The sequence below is a fragment of the Sceloporus occidentalis genome, unplaced genomic scaffold (genome assembly GCF_023333645.1).
Source record: "Sceloporus occidentalis isolate IW3139 unplaced genomic scaffold, rSceOcc1.0.p SCAF_8, whole genome shotgun sequence".
NCBI lineage: Eukaryota > Metazoa > Chordata > Lepidosauria > Squamata > Phrynosomatidae > Sceloporus > Sceloporus occidentalis.
This window is the reverse complement of record NW_028316988.1, coordinates 43,433,445-43,460,363: the sequence shown is the minus strand read 5'-3', so window position 1 is coordinate 43,460,363 and position 26,919 is coordinate 43,433,445. Positions and strand designations below refer to the sequence as shown.

The 26,919-nt window shown below is 42.1% G+C and overlaps 1 protein-coding gene across 1 annotated transcript in view; it reads left to right on the top strand.

Annotated features, from left to right (window-relative positions):
- The window catches only part of LOC149308785 (UDP-N-acetylglucosamine transferase subunit ALG13-like), a 40,639-nt gene that overhangs the window by 12,102 nt on the left and 1,618 nt on the right, over positions 1 to 26,919 (top strand). Inside the window, exons 11-23 of the mRNA XM_089537145.1 lie at positions 1,517 to 1,614; positions 2,966 to 3,090; positions 9,994 to 10,240; positions 10,595 to 10,708; positions 12,807 to 12,963; positions 13,834 to 13,969; positions 14,739 to 14,774; positions 15,298 to 15,353; positions 16,312 to 16,383; positions 17,559 to 17,724; positions 22,253 to 22,378; positions 25,036 to 25,076; positions 26,411 to 26,594. Coding sequence (XP_089393271.1) covers positions 1,517 to 1,614; positions 2,966 to 3,090; positions 9,994 to 10,240; positions 10,595 to 10,708; positions 12,807 to 12,963; positions 13,834 to 13,969; positions 14,739 to 14,774; positions 15,298 to 15,353; positions 16,312 to 16,383; positions 17,559 to 17,724; positions 22,253 to 22,378; positions 25,036 to 25,076; positions 26,411 to 26,594 — 1,558 coding nt within the window. The remainder of the gene's footprint in view (positions 1 to 1,516; positions 1,615 to 2,965; positions 3,091 to 9,993; positions 10,241 to 10,594; positions 10,709 to 12,806; positions 12,964 to 13,833; positions 13,970 to 14,738; positions 14,775 to 15,297; positions 15,354 to 16,311; positions 16,384 to 17,558; positions 17,725 to 22,252; positions 22,379 to 25,035; positions 25,077 to 26,410; positions 26,595 to 26,919) is intronic.

Below are 26,919 nucleotides of genomic sequence, written 5' to 3'. Positions count from 1 at the left end.
AGGTTGGGAAGAGCAAGAAGGGCTGCGTTCCAGAACGAAGCACTGATCTTTGCGTTCCGTATTCTGCATTATATTTTTAGTCCTGCCTTGCATTCGTTTAGAGACATGGGTTGCTTGACACTTCTTCTGTCCTAGGATGCTGTATGTTGTAATGTAACTCTAACTTTTCCTGTTTAGTAGCTTGCTGTTCATATTCTCCTTGCCTGCCTTTTTCCGAATGGCTGACATTCAGAGCTGTTAATTTAGTTCTCAGGATGCAATGGTTTTATGAGAAGAGAAGGTGCCGACTCTTTGACTTTCCCCCTGAGATAATGTTCTGCTCCGTCCTTTGTGCTCTGAGTCTGTAGCTGAAATGCAACGGTGCGATCGCTTAGTCTTTCTCAATCAAGCCTTGAGTAGCAAAGTGATAGAGAGGAGCTATAGAAAAACCAGATTTGGAAAGCGCCCAGTGAATGCATCATCCAATCCTCTTAGTCTAGCCTTCACCCACATCAGGTCAAAAGAGGTACTTTAGCCCCATCCTGAAAATGGGGACCATCTATAAATAGTTCATCACATTTGATCTTTTATATGACTACTTATATGCTCCAGTATTGTATGTTTCAAAACCAAAACCATCCAAATAGGTAAACACAAAGTAAAAAACGTCAAGCTGTATTGGCTTGTTTTTAACCTGCCAAGTGGGTCCATCGTAAGCCTTTCTGTACTGAGAGCAGCTGTTCCCAATAAAATTTGGTCAGAGCAGATGGGTGAGAATTTTATTGGGTCCGTTTTTTTGAACAGAGTGTCCTCCCCAAAGCCAAAAATCCCTTTGTAAACTCAACAAGAGGATCTTATTGACCTCAAGGGAGAGGCACAAGATATCCTTTTAGATGTCTCTCCTGTTCTTCTGCTCTTTCACCTTCTTTCTTCTTGTCAAGTTGGTTTTGACTTAAGGTGGTGCTAAGAATGCCAGCCCTCCAAAAACAGTTATTGACAGCCCTGCTCAAGTCTTGCAAGCTCTTTTTTTTGGCTTTCTGGATTGAATAAATCCATCTGGACTATGGTCTTCCTCTTCTCTGACTGCCTTCCACTTTACCAAGTATTACTGTCTTTTCCAGTGACTCATGATATGTCCATAGTATGATAGCCTCATATTAGTCAATTTCACTTCTAGGGGAAGTTGGGAATTGATTTGCTCTTGGACCCTGCTTCTTTTTTTCTTATCAAAAGTGAAACTAACACTAAAGGCGGCAGGACTTGAATCCCAATAATCCAAGGCAGGCATCCTAACTTTTGGGTAATGTAATAAGAAAACTTTTCCCTTCGCTATGTTTTGGACTTCCAGTTCCGGTGAAAAGGTTTGTGGTAATGAGTCAGTATATATTATACATTCAAGTATTATAATAAAACATGCTGCTTTATAAATGGAATCTGACTTAATTCAGCTGTCATCATCATCGTCCATTAAAGCGACCCGGGTTGTCCATTATCCTCATTATCCCTTTGAATTGAAGATGGCTCTTGTTTTTCCCAGGTCCGCCTAGACACCGCGGGCAAATACTACAACGCTCACATCCAGGATGTCGGACAGGATAATACGGTAACCGTCTTCATTGAAGAGCTGGCAGAGAAGTACGCATCTCCCTTTTTTGTGATGCCTTAGTATTTGTGGTTGATGCTGGGTTGCCAATTAGCCCCCGTGCTAATGGGACTGAAGTGGATTACAACATAAATACTAGGGCTTAGCCTGGGCTGCATCTGAAGCCATGGTGATGATAATAATAATAAAGCTATCTCCATGCAGAAGTGGTTATCTTGTTTTGCAGGCCGCTTCCTCAGATGCACTTGAGTTTAACACTGATCGGTTCAACAGCTGGTTTATGAACTTAGCTTCACTGTCCAAAAAGTGACAAATCTTGATGATTTACTCTTTCATTGGTATAATTTCCCATTTTCTTTTCTGGTTGGGACTGTTCCCTTTCTTCTGTTGCAGTCCTTATAGACTTGTGCCGGTTGGTTGTCCTCTCTTCGGATGGAGATTATCAGTGCACTTTTTGGGGGGTTCTGCCTTCATCTTGAAAATAGACTTGAAGAGGAATAGACAGTTACGCACCTCCTAGAATAGGTGCATTAATCTAGAAGGGGACATTGGGTTTATTAGTAAAGAAGAAGCAAATCTGCCAAAGATATTTAGTTGCTTGAGGCAAAGTTACAGATAGTATTCCTTGGAAGAGCCAGAGCTGACATGGCTCCCTGCAGAATTTGCTGTTGGCAAGCGTTTGCTTCTCTTTGGCAAGTTGCGACCCTTGGAAGAACCGAACCAAAATATGTACCAAGAGAAAACTATGAGGCTCTTGATAGAGCTGTTGCTTTATTTGTGCTAGGACTTTATTCCTGGATGGTGCAAAGTAAAGCAATAATGCAAATGAACAGGCAGTTGTTTCAGTTTGGTGTCAAGTTCACTCTCATCGGAGACTGTATGAAACCTGGAAGTTTGTGAACCTGTAACTAACCCTATGATTATGGCACCCTGGCATGATGCTCAGTGGTCTGAAGTATTCTCTGAAGATGCCAGCCACAGATGCTGGCGAAACGTCAGGAAGAAACTCTCCTAGAACATGGCCACAAAGCCCCCCGAAAACCCACAAAAAACTATGGATGCCGGCCATGAAAGCCTTCAACTTCAAATCCCATCTCTGGCTATTTAGCTTAATGAAATGTAGTGTATATTTTGCCTGAGCAGCCTTGAGTAGGATTGCGTTTAATTTCAGTTTCAATAATGGTACAACCCAATTTGCATTCTTATGGTTAGTAGGCTCCTGAGTTACTCTTAGGGTTAACTTGCTAATAATAATATAATATTTGATTTGATTTGATTTTTATCCTGTGTCTCCAATGGATTGAGGTGGGCTGCAACAGTAAACAAATGACAAGTATGCCCTTAGTTTTAATGTGCTACCTCTCCTGGTTTGTGCATTTTTAGGCACCTTGTTCCACTTGTGAATTTGAAGCCTGTGACGCAAGTGACGCCGGTCCCTGTATGGAACGTAGTCCCCAGTCGAAAAGGGGGAAACTATCAGAAGCTGTCAGGTGGGTTTGTCCTGGATGGACATAAAACTACTTAGAGAAATTGCTACTTAATTCATGTTGCATAATGGGTTTGCAGTAGAACCAAAGTGGTGTTTGGAGTATCTCTGTTGACATTGATCTCTTTGTTGCTCTCAGCTAGGGTCAGGAAACAGGGCCTTTGTAAGCCTAGGAAAATAAAGGTTCTTGGCTTTAACAGCTGCGCAAAGTGGTGCGGCCCCAGATATTTTGGGGGTTACCTACTTCTGTACCAAACTATGGCTAATAAAAAATGGAAGGGGTAGCTTCTCATCAGAGGAATAGGGAACATGTAGCCTTAAACTCCCTTGAAGTTTGTTCTATCCCAGTGAAGCATGTTTTATTGTGATACCTGAACACAGCCACAACATTGCTGTACATTTTTTACATAATTAAACATAAGAAAAGGTTAGGTTGTCATTAATTACTGAAATATTATGCCAGTAATGTCAGTAATTATGTTCCCCAAAATGTGCTGCTGTGTTGCATCACCCTCACTTTTGTGCCGAATTAGCTTTTTCAAGGTAGGAAGGCTGTCCGACTGCGATGCTGTTTCTATACACTTCCCTTCTTATTATTAATTGCTGTTAAATCTCACAGACCTTTGTTGCAGAGCCATTCTTTTTACTGGGTACCAATATTTACAGAAGGATTGAGCAGCAGAAAGGTAGTTTATATTCAGCCCAATAAATTTTCTGTTAACGCACACAGCCAAAAATGAAAATTGGTTTGCAGTTCATTGAATCTTTAACAAAAAGTGGTGCTGTGACATTAAGCCAGGATGCTAAGCAAAACAATAACTGCTATCCTCTTTTTTACCTCTAACCAATTCAGCAGATATTGGGGCACATCTTGGCTTTAAAATAGATACTAGGTATAGCTGGTGATGTTGGTCTTTCGTTTTCTCTCTTGCTTACCAACTATCCTGTCCATTCATTCGGATAAATAGCTAGATTAATAAAAGCAAAAGTGTTTTTTCCCCCTAACCCTGTTTTACAGCTTAGGATGGTGGGCATTTTTGAGTTATTGTATGATATGGTGGGATACATACATATATACATATATACATATATATATATACACACACAATCACCCCTCTTAACTCACGGATCTGAGATCCACAACCTCGATTATGCATGGAGGGGTGACCTCCATCATTTCTAACGGTGCGCATGCCGTGGCCATGCGCACGGGGGCGCGCCCTATTCAAGCCTTGAATATGCATAAGCTTCTGTTTTCATGGGGGAGCCAGAATGGATCTCCCATGCAAACAGAGGGCCAACTACACACACACACACACACACACACACACACACACAGTGTGTCCTTGGTTTATGCAGGGGATCCGTTCCGGACTCCCCCTGTGTAAGCCAAATATCGTGCATGCTCAAGTCCCATTCAAGTGAATGGGGCTCATGCATGTGGTGGCACGTGTGGGCCATGGGCACTTGCCCCATTCATCCAAATGGGACGCGACGCCCCTTGCGCCCCGCGCAGCTTTGCACATAAGCTCAAAGCCATGTATAACGCGGGTGTACTATATATATATGAATAATATAATATAATATAATATAATATAATATAATATAAATATATATATATTATAAAACAAGCAAACAGATGAGTGAACTAATGTCAGTGATCTAGCTTCAGCCAGCATGGATTCCTACAGATAATTCAAATGGTTGAGTAAATTGATTTAAACATGCCTCCAAGTTCAGTGTCACAGAATTTACAATAGCGTTTTACCCCAGAGATAAAAAACCTCACTCTTATGATCTCTTCCTTCCACTTTGGAGATGCTTGTAATGAATAATTTGCATTCATCTTGGATGCAGATAGGTGGGCTTTTCAAGATGAAACGGTCACCCCAATTTCTTGAATAGATTAGCTCATTATTGTTGCAGTTCCCAACAAGCTGAAAAGGTCTGGAGGCATTCCAGGCTCTTAAGGCTTCTCTCAGCATTATCGCTATGGAACATCTCCCTTTGGGGAAGTAAATAGCACCTTTTCCCCCAATAAGAGCCTGAGGCTGTGTGTATATCATCCCAATATAATAGTGGAAACAATTTCCATAGAAAATAAAATTGGAGCCATGATACAGATATAATTCACACCACGTGGAGTAGATGTAGATATTCACAATTATTAAAATTTTAATGCCTTGTATTAATGACAGAGGTAATAATAGCTCCTTTTCCTTCCAAAAATTGTTAATTGCATAACTGCAGAAATGAGTATCTATAAAGCAGGAAATTAAAACAGTTTTGCTGGCAGAAAGTCTTAACTGGGAGTTGTGTTGGCCTGCAAAGAGCTAGCAAGGCATTTTTCATCTTGCGGCATATTAACGCTATCTCATGGAAGTAAAACATTAGCTCTTACTTTAATTGAGCAAAGAAAAAGTTTCCCCCCTTTTAAATTAATTGTTCACAGTAAAAATTTAAAAGCCCTGACGAAGGAGCAAAGAGATGTAAGAGAGGTGCATCTCTATTCCAGGATATCCTACTATGATCCTCTTTCTTGTAAGATGGTGATGGGGATCCCAGTGGGTTGCCCCAGATGTTGGACTACAGCTTCTATGATTCTTGATCATTGGCTGAGGCTGATGGGGGTTAGAGTCCAACGTTATCTAGGGCATCCTCAAAATGGTGGTCACTCAAGGATGGACAGCTGGACCTTGGTGACTTTCCAGGAATGAAAGAAACATAGAATGACGGAGCTGGAAAAGAACCCAAGGACCATTCAGTCCAAACCCCTGGAATAGAGAGAGAGCTATTCTGGAATAGAGATAACCCTCTCTATCCCAGCCACCCATGAAAAAGTTTTGGATTTTGGAATATTTCAAATTTTGGAATTTTGGATATGGGAAACTCAACCTATATTACTACTATAGCGCACCTGCGCCTTATGCGCAATTAAAGAAATGGTGTGCGCACTGCCCTGAGCTGTGAGCATGCACCCCATTGTTTGCAATGAGGTGCGAGCATACGCAGATTTCTCCTTATGTGGGGGATCTGGAACGGATCCCCTGTGTAAGGGAAGGGTCCGCTCTTCTACTACTACTACTACTACTACTATTATGTGCTGGTCTGTGACCATAATAAATATCAACTGAACTATTACTATTACTTACTTCATACCTGCCTCTTCCTCTGGATCAAGGTGGGGAACAATAATGAAGCAAACATGTAACAGTTAACAAAAACACATTACGGTTAAAAAAAGCATACAAAACCAATACATATTAAAATTAATCAATGCATACTTATTATTAGTATTATGTTTATGTATATCCCGCTTTCCTCCCAGTATAGGGACTCGAGGTGACTTTAAAATTCATAATTAAAAAATAATATGGATAAACCTGCAAGAAGAGACCGGTCTTTTGTGCTGCTTTAGGTTCAAGCATCCTTTCTGCCTGACAAATCTCTTCTGGAAGGTTATTCCACAATCTTGGGGCAGCTAAAGAAAAAGTAGTTTGGATGACAGTTGCCAACCTAGGCATAAATGGCTTCCAGGTCTCTTCCACTCATAAAAGGGGTCTCTCTTGGGCCTAAAACGGGCCCCAAGAGGACTAAAAGGTGTTGAAATCCTAGAGCTGTGGGTCCCAGTGTCCCCCTTCTCTTGCTCTGGAAATGTATTGGAGCAGTGCATTAAACACACATTTGCATCCTACACAAATCCACGCTCCTTTTCCCTGGAGAGGAGAGAGCTGGCCTCATCGAGTCAGACGCATCCTTCCTTTCCTTTGTTTTTACGCAACACAGAATTTCGTTCTCAGCCCGTCTAGCTTCGTTAGCTCTTCCAATTAAAAGATTTACCAAGATTAAAGGATCGAGGATGCCATTAGCTCCAACCTCCATTATGCCGGTGCCTTGGAAAGGATACAGTAACAGACTATAAGATGCTCAAAGCACTTTTTCTCTTTAGCTGTGGGTTTTCATTTGCATGAAAAATAGAGCCCCAAATCTAAGCACAAAATTCATTTATGTTTCATATACACCGTGTGTGTGTGTGTGTGTGTGTGTGTGTGTGTGTGTGTGTTATATAGTGGGAAGGTACTTTTATACAGTATTTTAATTCATTTTGTGCATGAAGCAAAGTTTGTGTACATTGGACCATCAGAAAGCAAAGGGTGTCAATGTCTCAGCCACCCATTTCAGATTTTGGATTTGGGGTTAGGAAATAACCAATCTCAATGAACTAATTTGGCTATGTCTTTAAATATTACAGCAAAGAAACAATTATTGAGTACATTCTGAAAGGCCCTTTTCTCCCTGAGCTGTTGGCTTTGAAAGACTTATCAAAACAAAAGGTCTTCACCTGCCTATAATAATAATAGTAATAATAGTAATTATTAATATTATTATTATTTATATCCCACCTCTCCAAGCATATCGAAGCGGCTAACAATAATAAGACAACATTAAAATACCATAAAACATCGTAACCCATAAACCCTCCCATCCACAAATACATTTTAAGTATAAAACCTATGGAGAGATAGTGGTCCAAAACACTTATAGGATGCTTGTTTCCTGACTTCAGATGTATTAGAACCATATTTGGTTCAGCAACTTGTTGTCGTTGTGTGTCTTTGAGTCATTTCCAACTTATGACGACCCCAAAGGCGAAACTATCCTGGGGTTTCCTTGGTACGTTTCTTCAGAGAGGGTTTGCCATCACCACCCCCTGAGGCTGAGAAAGGGTGACTTGCCCAAAGTCACCGAATGGGTTTACATGGCTGTGTTGACAAAGCAGTTTTTCCCTTGGTTCTATCTAACTCTATCCCAGGGCCATATAAACCATGTATGTTGATGGATGGACTTGGAGTAAGGATGCAGTGGAGTGATACAGTAAATGGGGACAAGAGAAGAGGATTTTAAATAAGGAATTTGGGTCCCTGCCTGCTCCTTTATCCGTCAGATCCAGCTGGCTTCTGGCTAAATATATATATTTTAGCAAAAATACCAAAGCCTCACCGTCTTTTTCTTTCCAAGAGTCCTTCCTGAGCAACCTCTTTTCTTTTGTTCTGTTTCAGCAATTCGTGTGACTTCAGACTCTCAAAGCAAAATTGTGGGGGAAAGGGTTATGATCGATCTGCCACATTGAAACGAAAGTGATAAAATCAAATTTAATTTAAGCTTCCATAATACAGCGCCAGATTTTAAAACTCTTTAGAGTGCATATTTGTTCTGTCCAGCACCGAGATAGTCACACTTCAGGTGAATTTACAACTGATGCAAAACCAGCAGACAAAAGAACAACAACAACACAACAGGGTTGAAATACATCAGTGTATCAAATAATACTGGAGTCAAAATGGTACGGAACAAAGCATTCCCAGTTTGGCACGAAAGAGGAAATGGCAATCCATTGACTTCTTCAGCCTTTCTTTATTAGAAAGAGCTCCTGAAAAGTCTGAGATACCAACCTGGAAACAAGAAATGCAGATAAATGTGAGATTGTGGCTACATCCACACATCCCTCTAAACAAAGCCAGGTTAAGGTGGTTGGGGGTCCTGGAATTGTCCTCCAAATAAGCCCCCTTTTATGCCCATGTAAGAGCTGTTCAATAAGTGATGTGATAGAAATCTAATTCTACAGTAGTCAGCAACAGCACAGGCTTCCAAGTGTGAACTCAGGTGTAGCTTTGCAGCTTCAATGATCCCCTGCATTTTCAATCAAGTAATAAAAATGTTTATAACAGAAGAATCATGGGTTTCGAGAAATGACTAGGGAAAGAAGGGGAAGCCAGCTAGACATTTTCCTATCCTTTGGCACTGGGCCCCTAACCATTGAGAGGTCTGGAACAATTAAACCAATTCAGCCATCCTGGTGCAATGGTTTGTTGGTTTTAGCCATGCATTGTCATGCAGATAGCAAACATGCCATAGCTGTGAAGTCCAAGGCTTTCATGGCCGGCATGCATAGTTTTTTGTGGGTTTTTGGGGCTATGTGGCCAAGGAATAAACTCTTCTAGAACATGTCCACATAGCCCTAAAAATGCCATGGTTGTATTTTCCAGTTTCTGATCTGTTTCTTTTCCATCCCTTTGTTGGTTCCTGATTTAGGGTAGGCAGCTGGGAAGACAAACCAGGGAGAGGCGACCATTGTAGGTTCAGATGTTTTGATGAGCTGGTTTCTAACAGCAAACCCTATTTTTCTATCTGGTTTGTGACTTTCTAACAAAAACATGGTCTTTTTTTTTTCTTTTTTCTTTTTGCACCATTTAGAAACAGTCAGAATTCAACAAACCACAACTTAGCTTACCATGATGTGTAAAACCAGCCTACTTGAGGTCTTTTATGGGGGATGCTTTAAGGATTTAGCCTTGTTGAGCTTGGTCTTTCAAGGAAGCTAGTTGCTCATGGGATGTTATGTCAACCAGAGCTGTAACAGTTCAGTGGAATGAGTGTATATTTCAGGGAGGTATGCTTTGACAGGCGCAGTTTGTATAGGCCTTGAGGAACTATTCATTTATAATTGCACCAAAGAGGAATACAATGATTATTTGATGTTCTGCTTCCTACTTCTAATGGCCTTATCCTAGATTGCTAGAAGACCAAATCCATGAAAGCTTATGCTACAACTCCTTTTGCGCAGTCAGTCTCAAAGGTGCCACTGATACTCCAGACAAACAAGGCTGTGTCTATGAATCCCACCACAGTTGTGTGCAATTTTTTAGCATGTTTTGGGTCATTTGCAAGCAAAAAGACCAAGTTAGCCTAGGAAAAAAATAAGTTCTGGTGGACATTTGGAGGTTTGGCGGCTGCAAAAATGTGGCTGTGAGTCGCACCTTCATCACCCCTGACTTAAAGTAGAGAAGTCATAGAAATGGAACATGTCCAGAGCCAATGCAGTTGCATGCTCCCTCTGCATCTCTCTTTTTGAGTTGTTTCCTCTTCTTTTTTTCAGATATGGACATAAAATCGCGGAAGAAACTGTTTAAAAAAGTCAGAGGCAAAGAGGTCTATATGACTGTAGCCTATAGCAAAGGGCACTCTGTCCTTCCTCCTCGGCTACAGCATGGCATTTCGTCGGGACGATCGTCTCCGGTTCATTGCTCCCAAAGTGGAGGCCCTATAAGTCCTTATGAACATTACCAGCCTCCCAATTCCCAGCGGCCTGGCAGGGGATATGGCATGTCCAGGTAAGACGCTTTGCAGCCTATCAAGTACCGTTCCCGTTTTTATCACCGTGTGGGCAATTTGGCGCTATGAATTTCCTGCATTGCTAATTTCATCGTTCAGCTGATAAGATTTCTGGTCCGTGAATAATGGCCATAAACTATGCAGCCAGGAACATTCATTGTCTTGAATGATAGTTTTGTGTTGCTGCTGAACAGGTTTTGCAGTGCATGCGCTAAAAAGAGGATAGGATACATCCAGTTGTGGTTCCATTATTTACAGATCCAGCAGCGGTTCTAGTGAATCTCTTTTTTGTAGCATATGAGTTTGTACTAATATCTCTCTCTCTCTCTGTTTTAAATTCCTTTGAAACTTAGGGGATCTGCCCGGTTTATAAACCGGAACAACATAGTAGGGCCTGAAATAGCCTTCTATTCTACAGCAGGAAAGAGGTGTTATCAGAGCTACGATAACTTTTCATATAGATCACGGTAAGCATATGAAATATATCCAAGAAACAGTGTTTGAAATCTGTGTTGCTTATTCTATCAGTCTATGCACCCCTGCATAGAACACAACATTGTTTTTGCATGCGGGAAGCACCATTTTCCAAGTGGGAAATGGTATTTCTAAGGAGGAGTGTTATTTCCTGCGCAACAAAAGGCTGTTTTCTGTGCAAAGCAAACGCATGCAAATTTCCTGCGGAGTAAGTCCTGAATTGCAGATAGGCTTCGAAAAATTGTGTGGGTTTTTGAAGGTTTTTTTTCACAGCAGGAAGAAAATTGCTAAAATTACTCTTTGCTTCTCTCAAGTAGAAGCTTGGAGAAGAATTGCATCCCTAAGAACCTACCATTTGGGTGTCCTCCAGATGTTTTGCATTAAGACCTCTGCCAAGTATTGATCAATCTGGGGACTGGCAGCTACAACAGTGATCCTCATTTTTGGGTCCAGTTCCTAGAAGCCCAAACCAACACAACTAATGGGCAGAGGTTCTGGAAGGCCAAATCCAAAATATCTCGAGAGGTTGAGGACCAATGGTCTACAACTTTGGGAAGGCACCTGGTTCAACCTTCTAAGGTTATCTCCCAGTGGAAGGGGATGCAGAAAGGAGTAACATTTCTTCTTGAAGCTGTTTTTATCCTGAATGAGACGGCTGGTCTTTGGTCCAACCCAGCATTTACTCTAAAAAGCAGGAGTTGTGCAATGCTGCCATAGAGAAGTATTTTGGTAGCAATGCTACATTAGATCCTTGAACCTTGCACAAAACCATTTGACTTCCTTCCAACTGAGAATATTCTCTGCTGCTGAGTTGCAATCCCTTTGGTCTTTGTAAACCAGAGCAGCAACTCCAGAGAAGGTGGCATGTGTTTAATGAACTCATTTCTTCTATCTTAGAAAAAAAAATTACACACATTAGCTTCTGTCTTCTATAGCTTTTTCTGTTTGCAAGCCTGAGGCAACTGTTTAATGGTTTCTAACACAACCAACGATCCCTGCATCTCTGTGTTCAAATACAGCTTTCCTTTTCTTTTATTGACCCGGAGTTCAAATAGATGTCCATAGTCTCACAACTGACATCAGGCCTGTTCTTGCTATAGGGAATAAAAATGAGAAACTGTTGACATTAAAAACACAGATCACTCAGGATAATTAAATTCAATAGTTCATTTATTATTAAGATATTTATGTTTTGGCTTCGCTGTGGCTGAGAGTAAAATCAGTTTAACCAATTTAACACAAATGAAATAGTAAGAGAAAACAGACATGTTGAGAGACAGCATGGCATAGTGGCTTGAGCATTGGACGATAACTCTGGAGATCAGGGTTCGATTTCTAGCTTGACCATCGAAACCCATTTGGTGACCTTGGGCGAGTCACATACATGATAGGGCCGCTGTAGAGTCTCCATACATTGGAAATGCCCAAAAGGCACACAACATTAGCAGAAAACATGTTAAAACAAACAGATTGAAAAGGTTTAAAGCCATCTACAGGTATATTTTGGAAGAAATCGGTTATGTCCCAAGGGCTTTAATCCAGGGATTCCCAAACTTTAGTCCTCTGGATGTTTTGGACTTCAGCTCCCAGAATTCCTGACTGTTGACCAAGTTGGCTGGGGCTTCTGGGAATTGAAGTCCAAAACATCTGGAAGATCAAAGTTTTGGGGCCACTGCTTTAACTGAAAGCCATGCTTTTACTTGGTGCCAGAATGAAGTCAGTGTAGCACAAATCAGATCGAGGAGCCATAACTGAGAAGACCTTCTCCCATATCATCCCTACAGTGAATTACTCTCAATGGAGGGCTGTTGCTGCAGATCTTAGTCTTTGGATAGGTTTATATTAGGAATATCAGTGTCTGAAGTGATTTCTTTTCGTATATGATCATCAGCACCTTGTATCCCATCACCAGCACCTTGAATTGAGGCCAGAAGCATATTGCAAGTTACTGTAGGATACCTTTAACATGATATCTGTTCATTGGTAGATGGGCTCTTTCAAGATAAAATTCTTTCCCTTAAACATCCCAGTCGTAAGGAATGTTACGGTCACAGTGATGGCTTTTAATGCCTTGCTCTTTCCTTCTGGAAGGTCTTACAGCCGTAGCCGCCGGCAGATGCAGTGTGTCAATAAGGAGTGCCAATACGGGTTTTCACCTGAGAATGGCGAGGAGCCTCAAGGTCTGGAAGAAACCATCACTTTCTACGAAATTGAAGAAGGGGACGACACAACTTATCCTGCCTTAGCTGTAAGTCACCGAATGGAAGATAATGGCATAGAAAAGGGACTGATTGCTGCATAAAAGGGAGTGTTTTAAGAGAGGTAGTGGTTTCTTGGCACATTGTCTGTGTGTATTACCCCCAAAGTTGCCTATCGATTTATGGCGACTCCGCGGATTGTATAGGATTCCTTTAGCTAGAGATGACATGGTCAGTTCCTTCCTCTGAAATATAGACTACAGCACCTGGTATTCATCGGTGGCCTCCCATCTTAGTACTAACTGGGGCCTACCCTGCTTAACTTCCAGGATCAGACAGTAGATCAGATTAGTATATAAAGGATACGGCTAAGAGGATTCAGTTAAACAGTATCTTGCATCATGAAGCAGAGAAATCAATACAGCTGTATCCGGTGTAAAATATCACCACATTCAGAAGAAAACATGTTGTGTAGACATTTTGTATATATCCAGTATATACAAAAGGCTGAATTTGCAGGAGTGATTCACTGCATTGGAACTGAGATGGCACATTCTTATTAGTCGATTGGAACGGTTTAGTGTTGTAGTGATTCATTGTCATTATTCATAGTAGCTAAGCATATGCATAAGAGGAGAAAAGACATTGTTTAACTGGCATTCATCAAAGCCATAAATGTGTCGTCAGACCTCATTTTTTAAAATGTTGATACTATGAATTTGTAGTTATACTTCATGGTATATGTGAAGTAAAACAAAAAACCCATTCACTTGTGTTTCTGTTGTCCATCTCCATACTTTCGTTGTTGAGTTGTGATTGTTAATTTTAAGACTCACCTGCCTTGCCTCCTTCAGCTTAGAGTGTGGTAATGTAAACTTCATGCAGTTCTAATGAAACCTGCCATCTATCTTGTCCCCCAGAATCAGAGCAACCCAACTCCAATCGTTCCTGCTCCAGCAGGATTTTGGGTAGCAAGGACGGGCCCAAGCCCCATCCCACCCAACAAGCAGGGTCTCAATTCCTCGGAGGAAGAAGTAGATGAGCCAAGTGATAATGGTAAGCACCACATTTCCAAAGAGAAGCTCCTACTTCTCTGTTCATCCTTCGGTAGGTCTGCAGATGGTACAGAAGTGCAGGTTATCATATCACTACTAGCCCATGTGGTTAGGGAAGCTGGTTTCTGCGGAAGGTGTTGGTACTCTCTGTGTTTTGTGTGGATGCGCCTCAAAGTTGTTGGTCTACTTATGGCGGCCTCATGGGGTTTTCTTAGGCAAGGAATACTTGGAGGTACAGTCGCCCCTGGGATCTGTGCCCTCGAATATCTGTGGAGGGGCGACCTCTGCTATTTCTAATGGCATACGCTATGAGGCTTGAATATGTGCGAGCCTCCATTTTCACGGGGGGATCCAGAATGGGTCCCTTCCTCTGAAATACACCTTGTATTCATTGGCCGTTTCTCCCACAGCAAGGACTAACTAGAGCTGACTCTGCTTAGCTTCAAATCAGATGGGATCTGGTGCCTGTGTCAGATACTCATTTGCCATGACAAGACCCTTTAATATAATTCAACATCTTCTTTTAGACATGCCAGACTGAATCCTTTTAGCTAGTCCCAAGTAGAGGAGACCCATTGACTCTCTGAGTGGGTAGTGGATCAACACATAGATTGAAGTGAGTCTCCTCTAGTTGTGAGTAACTAGGATTTCGCCAAGCCAATCCTACCAAAGAAAAGGGAAGATTTTGAAACTTTCTTTTGAAGGATTTTCACATCGAGTGTGTTTTTAATATCTCTCTCTGATAATGTGCTTCTCCTCTTCCTTGCCAGGAGAGTACCATGAGGATTATCTCTATACTCCTTCAGGTCAGTAGCAGCATTCTTTATACAGTGCGCCCGCGTTATAGGCGGGCATGCTTTACGTGGACTTGAGCATACGTGCTCAAGCTGCGGGGAGCGCGCACGGCACAAGGGTCGTTGCGTCCCGTTCAAATGAATGGGGCTCCAGCATAGGTGGAATTCACCTTACGCAGGGGGGGGGGGGTCCAGAACAGATCGCCCGCATAAGGCAAGGACCCACAGTATACCCACATTGTTGTTATTACTGTGTGCCTTCAGTCATTTCTAACTTATGGTGACCCTAGGGCCACCCTTTCACTGGGTTTTCTTGGCAATATCCCTTCAGGGAAGGCTTGCCCAATGCCATCCATTGTGTTTTCTTAGCCTAACAGGGATTTGGACCCTTGTCTCCACAGTCCTAGTCCAACGCCCAAACCACTATGCCACACTGGGTCTCTAGACTACCTTAAATCTTTTGCATACTTGCAAGAAAACAGCATCAACATAACACTGGCCTGTTTTCAGTTTTCTGTTTGCTCATCTCTTCCAGATCCAGACTGTGAAACTCCGACAGTATTTAGCACTGCTGAATCTACTGCAAACTTAGTAAGCTTTAGTCAAGATCTGTGAAATTAACCTTTGTCATAGTGTGTTAGCATTCAAGCAAGTGGGCCGTGAAGGGAGTGTTGAGATTTGGATCCAATGTAATATGTGGTGTTTGCCTGACCTTCTCTGTATTGTTTTTTGGAGGCTTAAGCAAACCTACTCAGCGTAGCAACTGTGGCATCCGGTGAGAGTGGCAAGCAGCCAGGTTTCATTTCAGCTTTGGATCTGAGGAACTGGCTGGTTGTGTGCACTCCAGCATCTGCCATTGTTTGCCATCTTCTTGCCCAAAGTGTCCAAAGAACCTCACAGGGGCAAATCAGACATCATTCTTTCTTCTGTAGACCATATGATTGACAAGTGCCATATCTGATTCTGCCCAGAGTCATTGGAAGCACCACTTCATTCTAGGGTCCATTCACACTATAGTGCTATATTCTATTTTAACTGCCCTGGTTCCATCTTGTACAATCCTGGGCTTTGTAGTTTGGGGAGAATTTTAAATGGCCCTAAACTGCAAATCTATATAATGAAACCATGGGAATTAAAGTGGGGCAGTGGTACTATAATTATGCAATGTGGATGGGCCCTTGGTGTGAAATAGCATTTAAACCAGGTTTGATGTAACAAAGTCTTAAAGCAGCCAAACTATGGGTGCAAACAGAATGTTTCATTTGAAACAAATTCACTTGTCATGATTCACAAGAGCCTTCAAAAGGACAGAATTCACCATTTCCTTTACATTTTCAGTATTCATTTTAAAGTCCACGTTAGTTATATATAGACAGTTTTATCAATGCCTTCTGTTTGGGCACATACCTTTCATGTTTGTTACCTATAGGTTTCAGTTGTGTAAGTGGGAGTGGGTGCGGGTTGCATTTTGGAGTTGACCCTCATTGATATATTCTAAGATATTAGCATCCAATAATGGTTTTCAATTTCACCTTTCTTAATTGTCTAGTCTCTGCAAGACGGGAGAACAGGTCCTCTGTCTTCTCAAGAAGGAGTTGCTTCATACAGTTATTCTCAGAAGGTAATCTCTTTGGAGGAGAAGCTGTGAAATGGTGGCATAAATCTTTTATGAATGTTGTCTTTGCAGGCGAGAACAAATAGTTCCACCAGTTACTTTCCTTGTTGCCTAGTTTCTCCATCCATCAGGACCATTTGTTCCCTGCCAGATGTTGAGGGGCGAGGGATATTTGGGGAGGCCATGCAGATTTCAGACTTGGCTTAAGGCTTGCTTTAAGAAGCAATAGCTAAAGGGCTTGCTACCATTCTGCCAAGAGGGTGATGAAGCAAAGGGCCCAGAAATGCAGCTAAGCTGCTCTGAGCACCTGAGCCTCCTCTCTAGTAGTCACAGCACTGGCTTTAGTTACGCAAAGCAAGAAAGGGAGCAAGAAAGCAAGAAAAACTTGGTTTTTTGTATCTTCAAGACATTGGTGGGCAAGCATTGGGAGAGTTAGAGGATGCAAAAAGGGATGGGAGGCTGCAATTTACCTGTCTTAAGGTAAGAGCAGCATCTTCATGTAGTTTGCCTCTCCTTCCCTCCAAGATTGGTTTTTGCTCCAACCCTCTGACAGTTATAAAATTGAGCTGGCCAAATACTTCACATTAGTTTGAACCCACTTTTGAGCAACTAAGGGTTTATTCACTTGGCCACCTCTGATCATCCATCATCATCATCATCATCATCATCATCATCATCATCATCATCAGGTTGTGTTCTGAAATATAGACTAGTGACTGAGTTCACAAGGCAAAAAGTGGGGTACAGGGCTAATTGTTTGCATCACACCCCATCATAGAGCATTATTAGGCATGCTGAGCATCTCTGCAACCGTTTTGCTTCACTAATACAGCTGTAGGGAGGTGACAAAGTCTGTTTTAAAACTATGTTGTGTGTGTGTGAGAGAGAGAGGGTTTGAAGTCACTCGGCCTGGATGACAATCATACAAGAATCCTTAAAGGCCTTAGAAGTGAAATTGAGTCTGCTCATTCCAGCAGTGCTAAATGGCTGTTTAGCATTAATGCTTTTAAACTGGGTCATTATAAATGAAAACTTCTGTTGTGCCAAAGGGGTTTTCATACCACGCTCCTTGTCCTTGTGTGGCCTTTTCTCTTGTGACAATCCAAGCTGTGACAAAAAGTTTGTGGGATAGCCTCCCTTCCCTGGCCCCCTTTTCTGAGCTTGGCTCTTTCTTTTTGCAGGTGATGGTGAATTCTGCAGTTATTTCTTCCTCCTCTTGCGCCAATCCTGCTCCGGCCTTGGCCTTCTCCTCCAGCTCAGTGGCGCCAACTCAAGTCAGCGTGACCACAAGTGCACCTCACAACACTGTGCAACCCATCATCATATCCCCTTCTGTGGGAAGGCAAGGTGCGAGTACTGGTGCTTCTCCCCCCCCCCCCCAGTAATATTTAAATGTTTATATACATGTACATACCAGTAAGGGCTGAGAATATCCAAGGATCACATTAGATGTTAAGAAGATTACATGTTCCTAGTGATAAACCATGCCCCCAAGCCATGCCCTAGAAAATTTATAGTTGCATGTCTCCATAATCAGGTTTGCAAGTTGGGCACATGGTTTTTTCCAATAGCCACTTGCAAAACAAAGCATGCTTGAATGCAAAGTGTAGACATGAGGAAAAGCCTGTTTTAGAACATTTTCACTACTTAAGAAAGCACCAATTCCAATGATGTGCTCTTGTCTAGTTTGACTCCAATTTACAGGACCAAAGCAAAATGGTGGAGGATAGGGACTCTTGGTGATGTCTCATCGACAGGGTTGTCATGAGACAACAACCACATTTTCTTAGGGAGCCAGTGAGCGTAATAATATAATAATCAGGATCAAAGCGGCTTACAATAAAATCCATACAATACAGCATAAACCAAATGATCCCCCCTTAAGAAAAACATCAATTAAACACATTTAAACATTAAAATAATCCTTTAAAATAATCAGAGATTGGAGAACAGGGTTGCAGGGTATTCAGTGTGATGGTCGGTTCGATGATGGCTGGGTTTGTTATTCATGAAAGGCCTGCCGGAAGAGATCCGTCTTGATAGCTGTCCAAGCTGGTAATGTGATGGATCTCCTCCAACAGGCCATTCCCTAATCTGGGAGCAGTTGAAGAAAAGGTCCTCTGGGTAACTAGCCAACCTGGTCTTTATAGGATGTAGTAAATTCTTCCCAGAGGACCTGAGAGCGTGGGGTGGATTGTACAGAAGGAAGCAATCCCATGAAGGGCTTTAAAGGTCATTACCAATACCTTGTACTGTGCCCAGAAACCAAATAGTGCAGTGGTTTGAGTGTTGGACTACAACCCTGGAGATCAGAGTTTGAGTTCCCTCTCAGTCATGGAAACCCACCCTGCGGCTATACAGACAGGCCAAAATAAAGCTGCTTCGGGTCACTTTGGAGGTATGCTGTTTAAATGATACATGCGACCTAAGAGTCTGGAAGCTGCGCCAAAGCCGCCCTCCGGTCCTTAGCTGGCTTCCGGACTCTTAGGACGCAGGCATCATTTAAACAGCATACCTCCGAAGTGACCCGAAGCAGCTTTATTTTGACCTGTCTCTCTGTGATGTTTCACCTTACAGACTTGAAAGCAAAACAGTGTTTCCTTAAAAGTGCCAAATTAACCTCCTTCAGCTGCTGGATCTTCCTAAAGCTGCGGGCCTTCCCTCTCTCTGTAGTTTCTACAACTGGCTGAGTGCTTCTTGAAAAACTGAGAAGCCTTGGAAGATCTCTAGGAGAAGGAAGCTGCACATTGAGCAAGTCAGAGTCTGGACACCTATTGTGCCCATCACATGAAAAATAACCATGTGTCATGTGCCAATCTCTGGCTCTTAACAAATTCCAAAGGCTTCCCTAGAGAGAGGCAGAGAAGGCTGGGGGAATACTATTCCGGTTTGGTGTGTCTCTCGCTTTTTACTTTGCTGCATATCTTATCATCCCTTAGCTGTGGATTGTCTCCAGGGATCAGGAGTGGGAGGACCAAACTCCAGAGACAGAGCGTTATTTTCTGATCAGTAATTTTTCATTTTCATTATCGCTAACAACACTAAAATGAAGTGAAGGCAACGAATTAAAATCAGGGTTGGGGCGGGGGGAGCATATCATTTGGCGAGGAAATCCGTATCATTATTTTTAGAGGTACATAAACATCAAAAGACGGGGAGAAAGAGGCTTCTTACTGTCTCATGTCACTGTTAGAATATGTTGAAACTCTCGGTGCTATTTAAAATCCAGTCTTCTGTTGTTGCAGAAATAGGTGGGAAAGTGAGGGACAGGTTAGCAGAGGCAGACAGAAGGGAAAGAAAGGAAAGAGAGGATGAAATGGCATTTTCTGAGTGACGGCTGTAGAGCCTGGGAAAGCTTCCTTTCTCTTCAAAGGCTACAGTTCTGAGAATCATGGCTGGCTCTTTCTATTATGGAAACTGTAGCCAGAAGGGAGGAAGAAAACCCTTTTCCAATGTCTGGATTCAACTGGGTAAAGAAGCAAATTTATCAGGTTACTTCCTTTGCATAGAAGCAACATTATTGTCATCGCAGCACTCCAAAAAGCCACCCCACATGCCACCAAATTTCTATGTGGTGTTCCTATATATGTACTTGTATAAATATATATGTGCTACCCAGTCATCAGTGCCTGATGCATAAAGGTTTACAAGTCCATGAAAGCATTTGTTAAATAACAGAGGGAACATGATATGTATAAGCCACATGCTTCTTATTTGAGCCCCTGGAAGTGAAAGAAAAGGACTGAGCCGCTTGTTCCCAAACCGACCAATTGCTCGCAGCTTGTGTGCATGTGTGCGGGAGTGTGAAATACATGGATGTCATACAACTGGAGAAAGTTGTGCAAGGGCCTTGACTGTCCCTTCTGATTTTCCCGAAGGACTCATAACCACCGCAGCTTAAAAGTCTTAGCAAGTTTTGTTTTGGCATAAGTTTTGGTGGGCTGTATTCCATGGAAACATGTGCCGAATAAAACTAGTAACTCTTTGAAGTGCCACAAAAACCATTGTTGCTGCTGCAACAGATGAACCTGTTTGAAAATCATAGTGTTTTTCTTTCTATTCGGCTGTAGAGTTACTTGTTAACTCTTGATGTTGAGACAGATTTTCTATACCTTGGTCTGAGTTGTTAATTAAAAAGGAAACTAGTCAAGAATACACAAGAAGGCTAAGACTTGGAAAGGTTGCTGTGAAGGAGCTAGACAGGATCCTCAATGTAAACATGTACCATTACATACTAAACTCAGAATTATCCATGCTATTGTATATCTGATTTGTATGTATGGTTGTGAAAGCTGGATATGGAGGAAAGCTGATGGGAGGAAGATCAATTCATTTGAAATGTGCTGGAGAAGAGATCTACCATCGGTAGCTGAAAAGTCAAATAAATGGAGCTTTAAGCAAAGCAAGCCTTAACTCTCACTAGAAGCAACATTACTAAAGTAACTAAACTTTAGTACTTTGGACATATCACGAGACAAGCCAATGCACTGAAAAAGACAACAACACTTGGTAAAGTGGATGACAGCATAAAAAGAGGAGAACCACATTATGGATGGGTGGACTCAGTAAAGGGGGGCACAGCCCTGAATTTGATGACTAGGATTCGTGGAGGTTTCCCATCCATAGGTCTAAGGCAGGGGTAGGCAACCTGCGGCCCGCGGGCCAGATGCAGCCTGGCGAGGCCTTGGGACCAGCCTCAGCCCGGTCCTGCCGCCGATTGCCGCCAGGGCCTTTGGCCTCTTGCGCGCAGGGGCAAGGGGGGCAATTGTCTATAGACGCCTCAGAAACATGCATTTATATTAACATTTTTTTTAAAATCAGCATTTTTTTTTGCGTGTCCTCCACTTTTTAAAAAAAGTGTCCACCATTTGAAAATGTTGTCCTACATTTGTCCCGGTGTATCTATTTATTTAAATTTTTTAAAATTATTTAATTATTTATTTTTTGGCTTTGGCCCCCCCAGTTGTCTGAGGGACAGCAACCCGGCCCCTGGCTCAAAAAGGTTGCCTACCCCTGGTCTAAGGTGTCATGATAGCAAATGATAACAAATGTTAATCTGTACCCCAAATACAGGAGGAGAGGGATGAAGCAAGTCCCCTATAAAGGAAGTTACAATGTGTGAGGCTGTTCGGTTTGGGGAAAGAGGGGAACAAAATGGAGGAGATGCGTTGTTCTGTGCCTTCAAGTTGTTTCCAACTTATGGTGAACCTACCATGGGGTTTTCTTGGCAAGTTTCTTCAGAAGGGGTTTGCCCTTGTCTTTCTGTGGAGACATATTAGGGGGGTACTAATATGTGGGAAAAGGAACAAGATTTTCCCAACCTCCTGACTCTACAAGATAAGGTCGAACAGTAAAACTTAGTAGGGAGGACAAACAGAAGGAGCTTCAAAAACATAAAAATGTACTATCGCACCAGATGAAATGAAAGCATGTCTGTAGGAATGACTAGCAGGTCTGGGGAGAAAGACCATACCTCAAACCATCCAATACAACAGGGCTTTGCTTTTCATTAAGAACCAAATTTTCACTGGTTGTTATTATTTGCCATCAAGTTGACTTTGATTTGTGGCAATCCTGTGAATGAGACACCTAAGGCCATCAGTTCAAATCTTGCCAACTCAGACCTGTGGCTTCTTTGAGTCAATCCTTCCATAATGTAGTCTTCCCTTTTCCCTTCGACTTTGCTGAGTGCTACTTTGTTTTCCCATGACTCCTGTCATCTCATGACGTGTCCAAAGTATGAGATCCTCATTGTGGCTTTGAGTAAAAATTCAGGCTTGATAGGCTCTCAGACCCAGTGCACAGGTTAGGATCTGTTTTATGGACTTTGTTGTGTTACAATCTAGTTTGATGATTCTCATTTCACTGTATATAGTTGTGATTCCTTCAGCTCCTTTCCCATACCAGTCGCCTCCCCTTGTGCCAAGCAGCGATGTGGGAGAAAACGGAAGTGTAACTCCTCCATACTCTTGTGATCCGAGTGGAAATGACCTGCCGAGGGGTAAGAAACCATTTTGTTTTCAGTCTGGGATTGATTTTATGTCAAGAACAGTATGTTTCTGGAGAGGCGATGGGAATTGGATCTGTAATTCCGATCCGAACTAACATGTATCTCTTGGACTAATGTTCGAATTGGAGCTCAGCTTTGTTAATTTGGGTCAGAAAAATGTGCCAGAAAGAGGGAGAAATTTGATTTAAAAGTGGTTAAAGTAAATGCAAACTTGTGTGCAGGCTTTGTGTGTGAAGTAACGGATTAATGTGGAAACAGGGCAGGGAGAAATTATGGATGGATATATGTAAAAGGGCCATGTGCAGGGAAACTATGTCCCTGCGATTATTATTCCCACAAAAGCGCTTTAAAAAGATGCTGGCAGGGCTGGGGGAGGAAAGAGGACAGCAGCTGAGGAATGGCGACCTTTCCTGCAAAACCAGATCTGAAGCTTTGAATTTGGGGAGTTGACGTTTGAAGCTGTGGTTTGGCTGGAGAATAAAGAGCCTTCCCGGGTTTGCAGCAGGAATGGCCGGGAAGTGGATGAAGCGAGGATGAAATTGCTGCCTGTTTATGCCTAATATCCTCTGTTTGTATATTTGTAAGCAAAATGGATATTAAACCCCATCAGTCTCCAGAACTCCCATATGGCAAAGGAAACTAAAACGGTACCATTGCTTTCAGAAATGGAAAGTGTCTCAACAAGTGCCGTTTTTGTGTGCGTTTGTTCCATTGGCCCCAAAAGATCAGTACTTACTCAGAGAGAGACTTAAATCACCAGTGGTTTTCTCCTAATGTGGAGTATTTCTGCAGTACAGAAATACAAGGGAAGCATGGCTTTCTGGGGCTCTTCAAAAAGTGTTGCTGGGCTCTAATAGTGCAATTTATCCATCAGATTTATTTCTGCAAGGGGAAAAAAAACAAACCAAGCAATAGGGTAAAGGGGGATTTTATGAAAGAGTTCGCTTTGTGTGAGTTTAGTGCAAAGATCTAACAGAGAATTTGGAGCGTTTACCACTTAGATGCATGACCTTTTCAGACGCCGTAAACCAAAAAGGCATTTGTTCCAGCTCAGATATAGATGCAGTTGGCTTTTCTGGGAAGAGCAACAAAAGCTCTGTTTGTCTCCTAAACCAGGTCTTCTCAAAATCAGTGCCATGGACAGGTGGCTCACAAGGCATTTTTAGGAAACAAAGAAACAGTTGTAGCCAATGGGCACAAATATGGCACCAGTCCCTGGCACTTTGGGGGGGAAAGGAGTGCCAGTCCTACATTTCCTAAATCCCCAGCAATCCCAAGTTTGTCCTCTGAGTCACATTTCTGGGCTGTCCATTAGGTTATAACTGAATGTTGTTGATGCACACTTTCTACTGCCCAGTAAAGAACAATCTGTGGCTGTTCTGCTAACGTTTTTCATCTTGTGCACCGTCTTCTTAATAGTTCCTAGTAACAAATAACATAGCTCTATTTAGGATCTATCATGTGAGCAATAACCTCTCAAACCCAGTAACGCTGACATCCGCAGCAAAGACAGAACCAACATGAATGGCCTGATTTTAAATGTTAGAGATCTCACTTAATCTTTAATGCAACTTTTGGAGCTCTGTGAGCGGTTGTGTGCATCCCAGAGGGAACGCAGGTTGAGAGACATTTCCACACAAACTGCATGAAGTACAACAGGAGGAAAGAGTTTGTTGCTTCTTCTGATGTTGGGCACGAATTCTCTTGAGGCTTGGAAAAATGCGTGAGAGACTGTCTCGCCCTTTTCAAGGCTGTCTGTCTCAGCCATAAACAAGACACTGACATTATGGATGAATGATAGGTGACTCAAAAGGAGCCAGCTCTCCAACATGTTGGGGGTCTGCTGTTCTCGGTCTTGTATAGTGATACCCTTCTTCTGTTACGGAAGCAGACAACCAGTAATTTTAGTGATTTTGTTCCTCCTGTAAGAACAAAAACCACAGTTTCAAAGCCTGTGCACAAAAATTGCATGTACAGGTTGAGTCTTTCTCATCCGGAATGCCGAAATATTTCATACGCTTTTCATCAGCGCATGAGATAGTGACACCTTTTGCTTTCCGATGGTCCAGTGTATGCAAACCTCATTTCATGCACAGAACTATTTAAAGTGTTGTATAAAATTATCTTCAGGCTATGTATATAAGGTGTGTATGAAACGTAAAGTAAATTTTGTGTGTAGATTGGGGTCCTATCTTCAAGATATCTCATTGTGTACATATATCTATCTATAAATATGGGTGTTCCAAAATCCGAAGATTTCCAAACTCCAAAGCACTTCGGGTCCCAAGCATTTCACAGAAGGGAGGTTCAACCTCCAGTTGATTTGCATAGTAAACAGTTCCTTCTTAAGGAATCTTTTTTAATTAGTCAATGTATTCATAATTAGAGTAGATATGCAAATATGATACTAATACTTAGATAAATGAGCTAGAAGGCTGTTGCAACCCTAACTCTCAACAGCAAACAAGTTGTTGATAAAAGGGTTTTGTTGCTGTTGTTGAATCTGCTCAGCTTTCGTTCTTGTGCCTTCTAATGATAACTTGTAAAGATGCAATTAATATTCATCTTCCATCATTAGATGATATTATTTTATTATTAATTTGTGTCTGGGAAGGAAAATCAAGTCACTGTTTCCTTTTCCTTTTCAGACCCAAAGATCTTGCAGTATTACTTTAATTTGGGCTTGCAGGTAAAGTGATGCTCAGAAGACCTATTCTGGTAAACTATCTCTGGTTGGAGGGAGAATATAAATGTTGGGGTGAATTTCCATTGGTTGTGTTTGCAGATTTTAAGCATTCTGGTAGGTGTTGCATTTACTAAACTGCATCAAACATCTGAATCCATTTCTCTCCATACTGGTTTCCCAGTCTCCTTGACCCAAGTCTTGGGAGTTTATCACACTGGGGCTTTAATTTCAGCATTAAAGAGAGATTTAAGCGCATTTAAAGCATCCCGCAAACGAAGCAATAATGGCAAGTAATTGCGCGAATGATTATCACACACAATTGCACAAATAAAGTGATATCGGAAATGCATTGTTGCTCAAATCCTGAAAGTAAAAAGATGCGCATTGATGCTTCTTTGTGACTACTTTAATGGTGGGTTTTGTGCAACATCGTGTGAAACCGTTTTGCGATATTCTGGGATATTCATAGGGTAAACTCCTGATCTCCTTCGTGTGATAAACTCCTTGGACATGTTTGTCACAACGGCGGGAGAGCGGCGTACTGTGCAAAAGCAACAATAGTGCGCAAGGGGAGCATTGAAACATCACTCCTCCAATTTCTCCCCTCCAGAGTATGTCCACTTTGTAGATGTTCACCTGAGAACTAGGTTCCAATGATAGAGGTTCTGTAGGATGTGTCTTTTGCCCTTCCATTAGAGCAGAGAAGATGTAGTGTCTGCTTAGTTGCAGTATATGTTCGTGAACTGCTTTCTTAGAACTAAATAGTACTCCAGACAGTTTTTGCAGAAGGGAGAAACCATGCTGTACAGTTAAGGGAATTCCCTGTGTAGCCTAAACCTATAGGAAAGCAGTTGCATGTGTTGACTTTCCCAAGTCAAATATAGTAATGGGAGAACGACTTGTTCATACTTTAGTCTCATTCAGATCGGTTGAGCAAGTTAGTCATCAGAACCAATTAAAGCTCTGTTTGATTCCTGTGCAGCTATAGCATGGTTTATCAGTACAGTTGTGCATTTAACCTGGAGCATAACCTTCTGGCCTGTTTGTTGTTGTTAGCTGCCCTTGAGTCGACATCAACACATGGTGACTCTGTGGAGGAGACGTCTCCAAAAAACCCTGTCCTCCTCCATGGCTTTGCTTAGGTCTTGTAGATTCAGACCTGTGACTTCCCTGATGGACCCTATCCAATGGCATGAGGTCTTCCTTTCTTCCTCTGACCTGTAGTTAGTAGTAGGTCCATTAGAGGTTAACCCATGATAACACAACTGGTTTTTCTTGCTCTGCTTAGCCATGATAATAGACCTAAAATTTCGTTCTCTTGGTGTGCATTTCCCCAGTATTACCATCAAAGCTGCTGGAACCCCATGATGCATGTGCAGCAGGTGCCACCATCTCCTCACATGGAAGCTTACCAGCCGTATCCGGAGCCCATCCCAGTAATAGATCCATCCATGCCTCCACCGTACTCGGAAGTAGGAAGGAATGATATGCGCCAGGTCCACATCGACACTTCAGCAAACGGTCAGTACCTGTGTGGTGACTTTGTTGGCATACAGTTGCAGTAATGTTGAAAAGGATTTGATGTGCCCTTCCTCTTTGGCATGGAAGACTTTGTGTAAAAAACATTACTGTTCGTGACTTTTGCACATCACAGGGAATTGGGGATCCGTTCATTTCCAGTTGTAGCAGGAGTGGCAAAACAATCCTTGACTCTTCAATCTGTGGTTTGTTTGGTTGTGGTTTGTGAACCCAGCAGAGGGAGAAAACTTGACTTGTTGCCTTGCACAAAATGTAACCCTAAAGCAACTTTTGACTGCTTCTGTATTTGTTGGGGAGGTCAGATTGA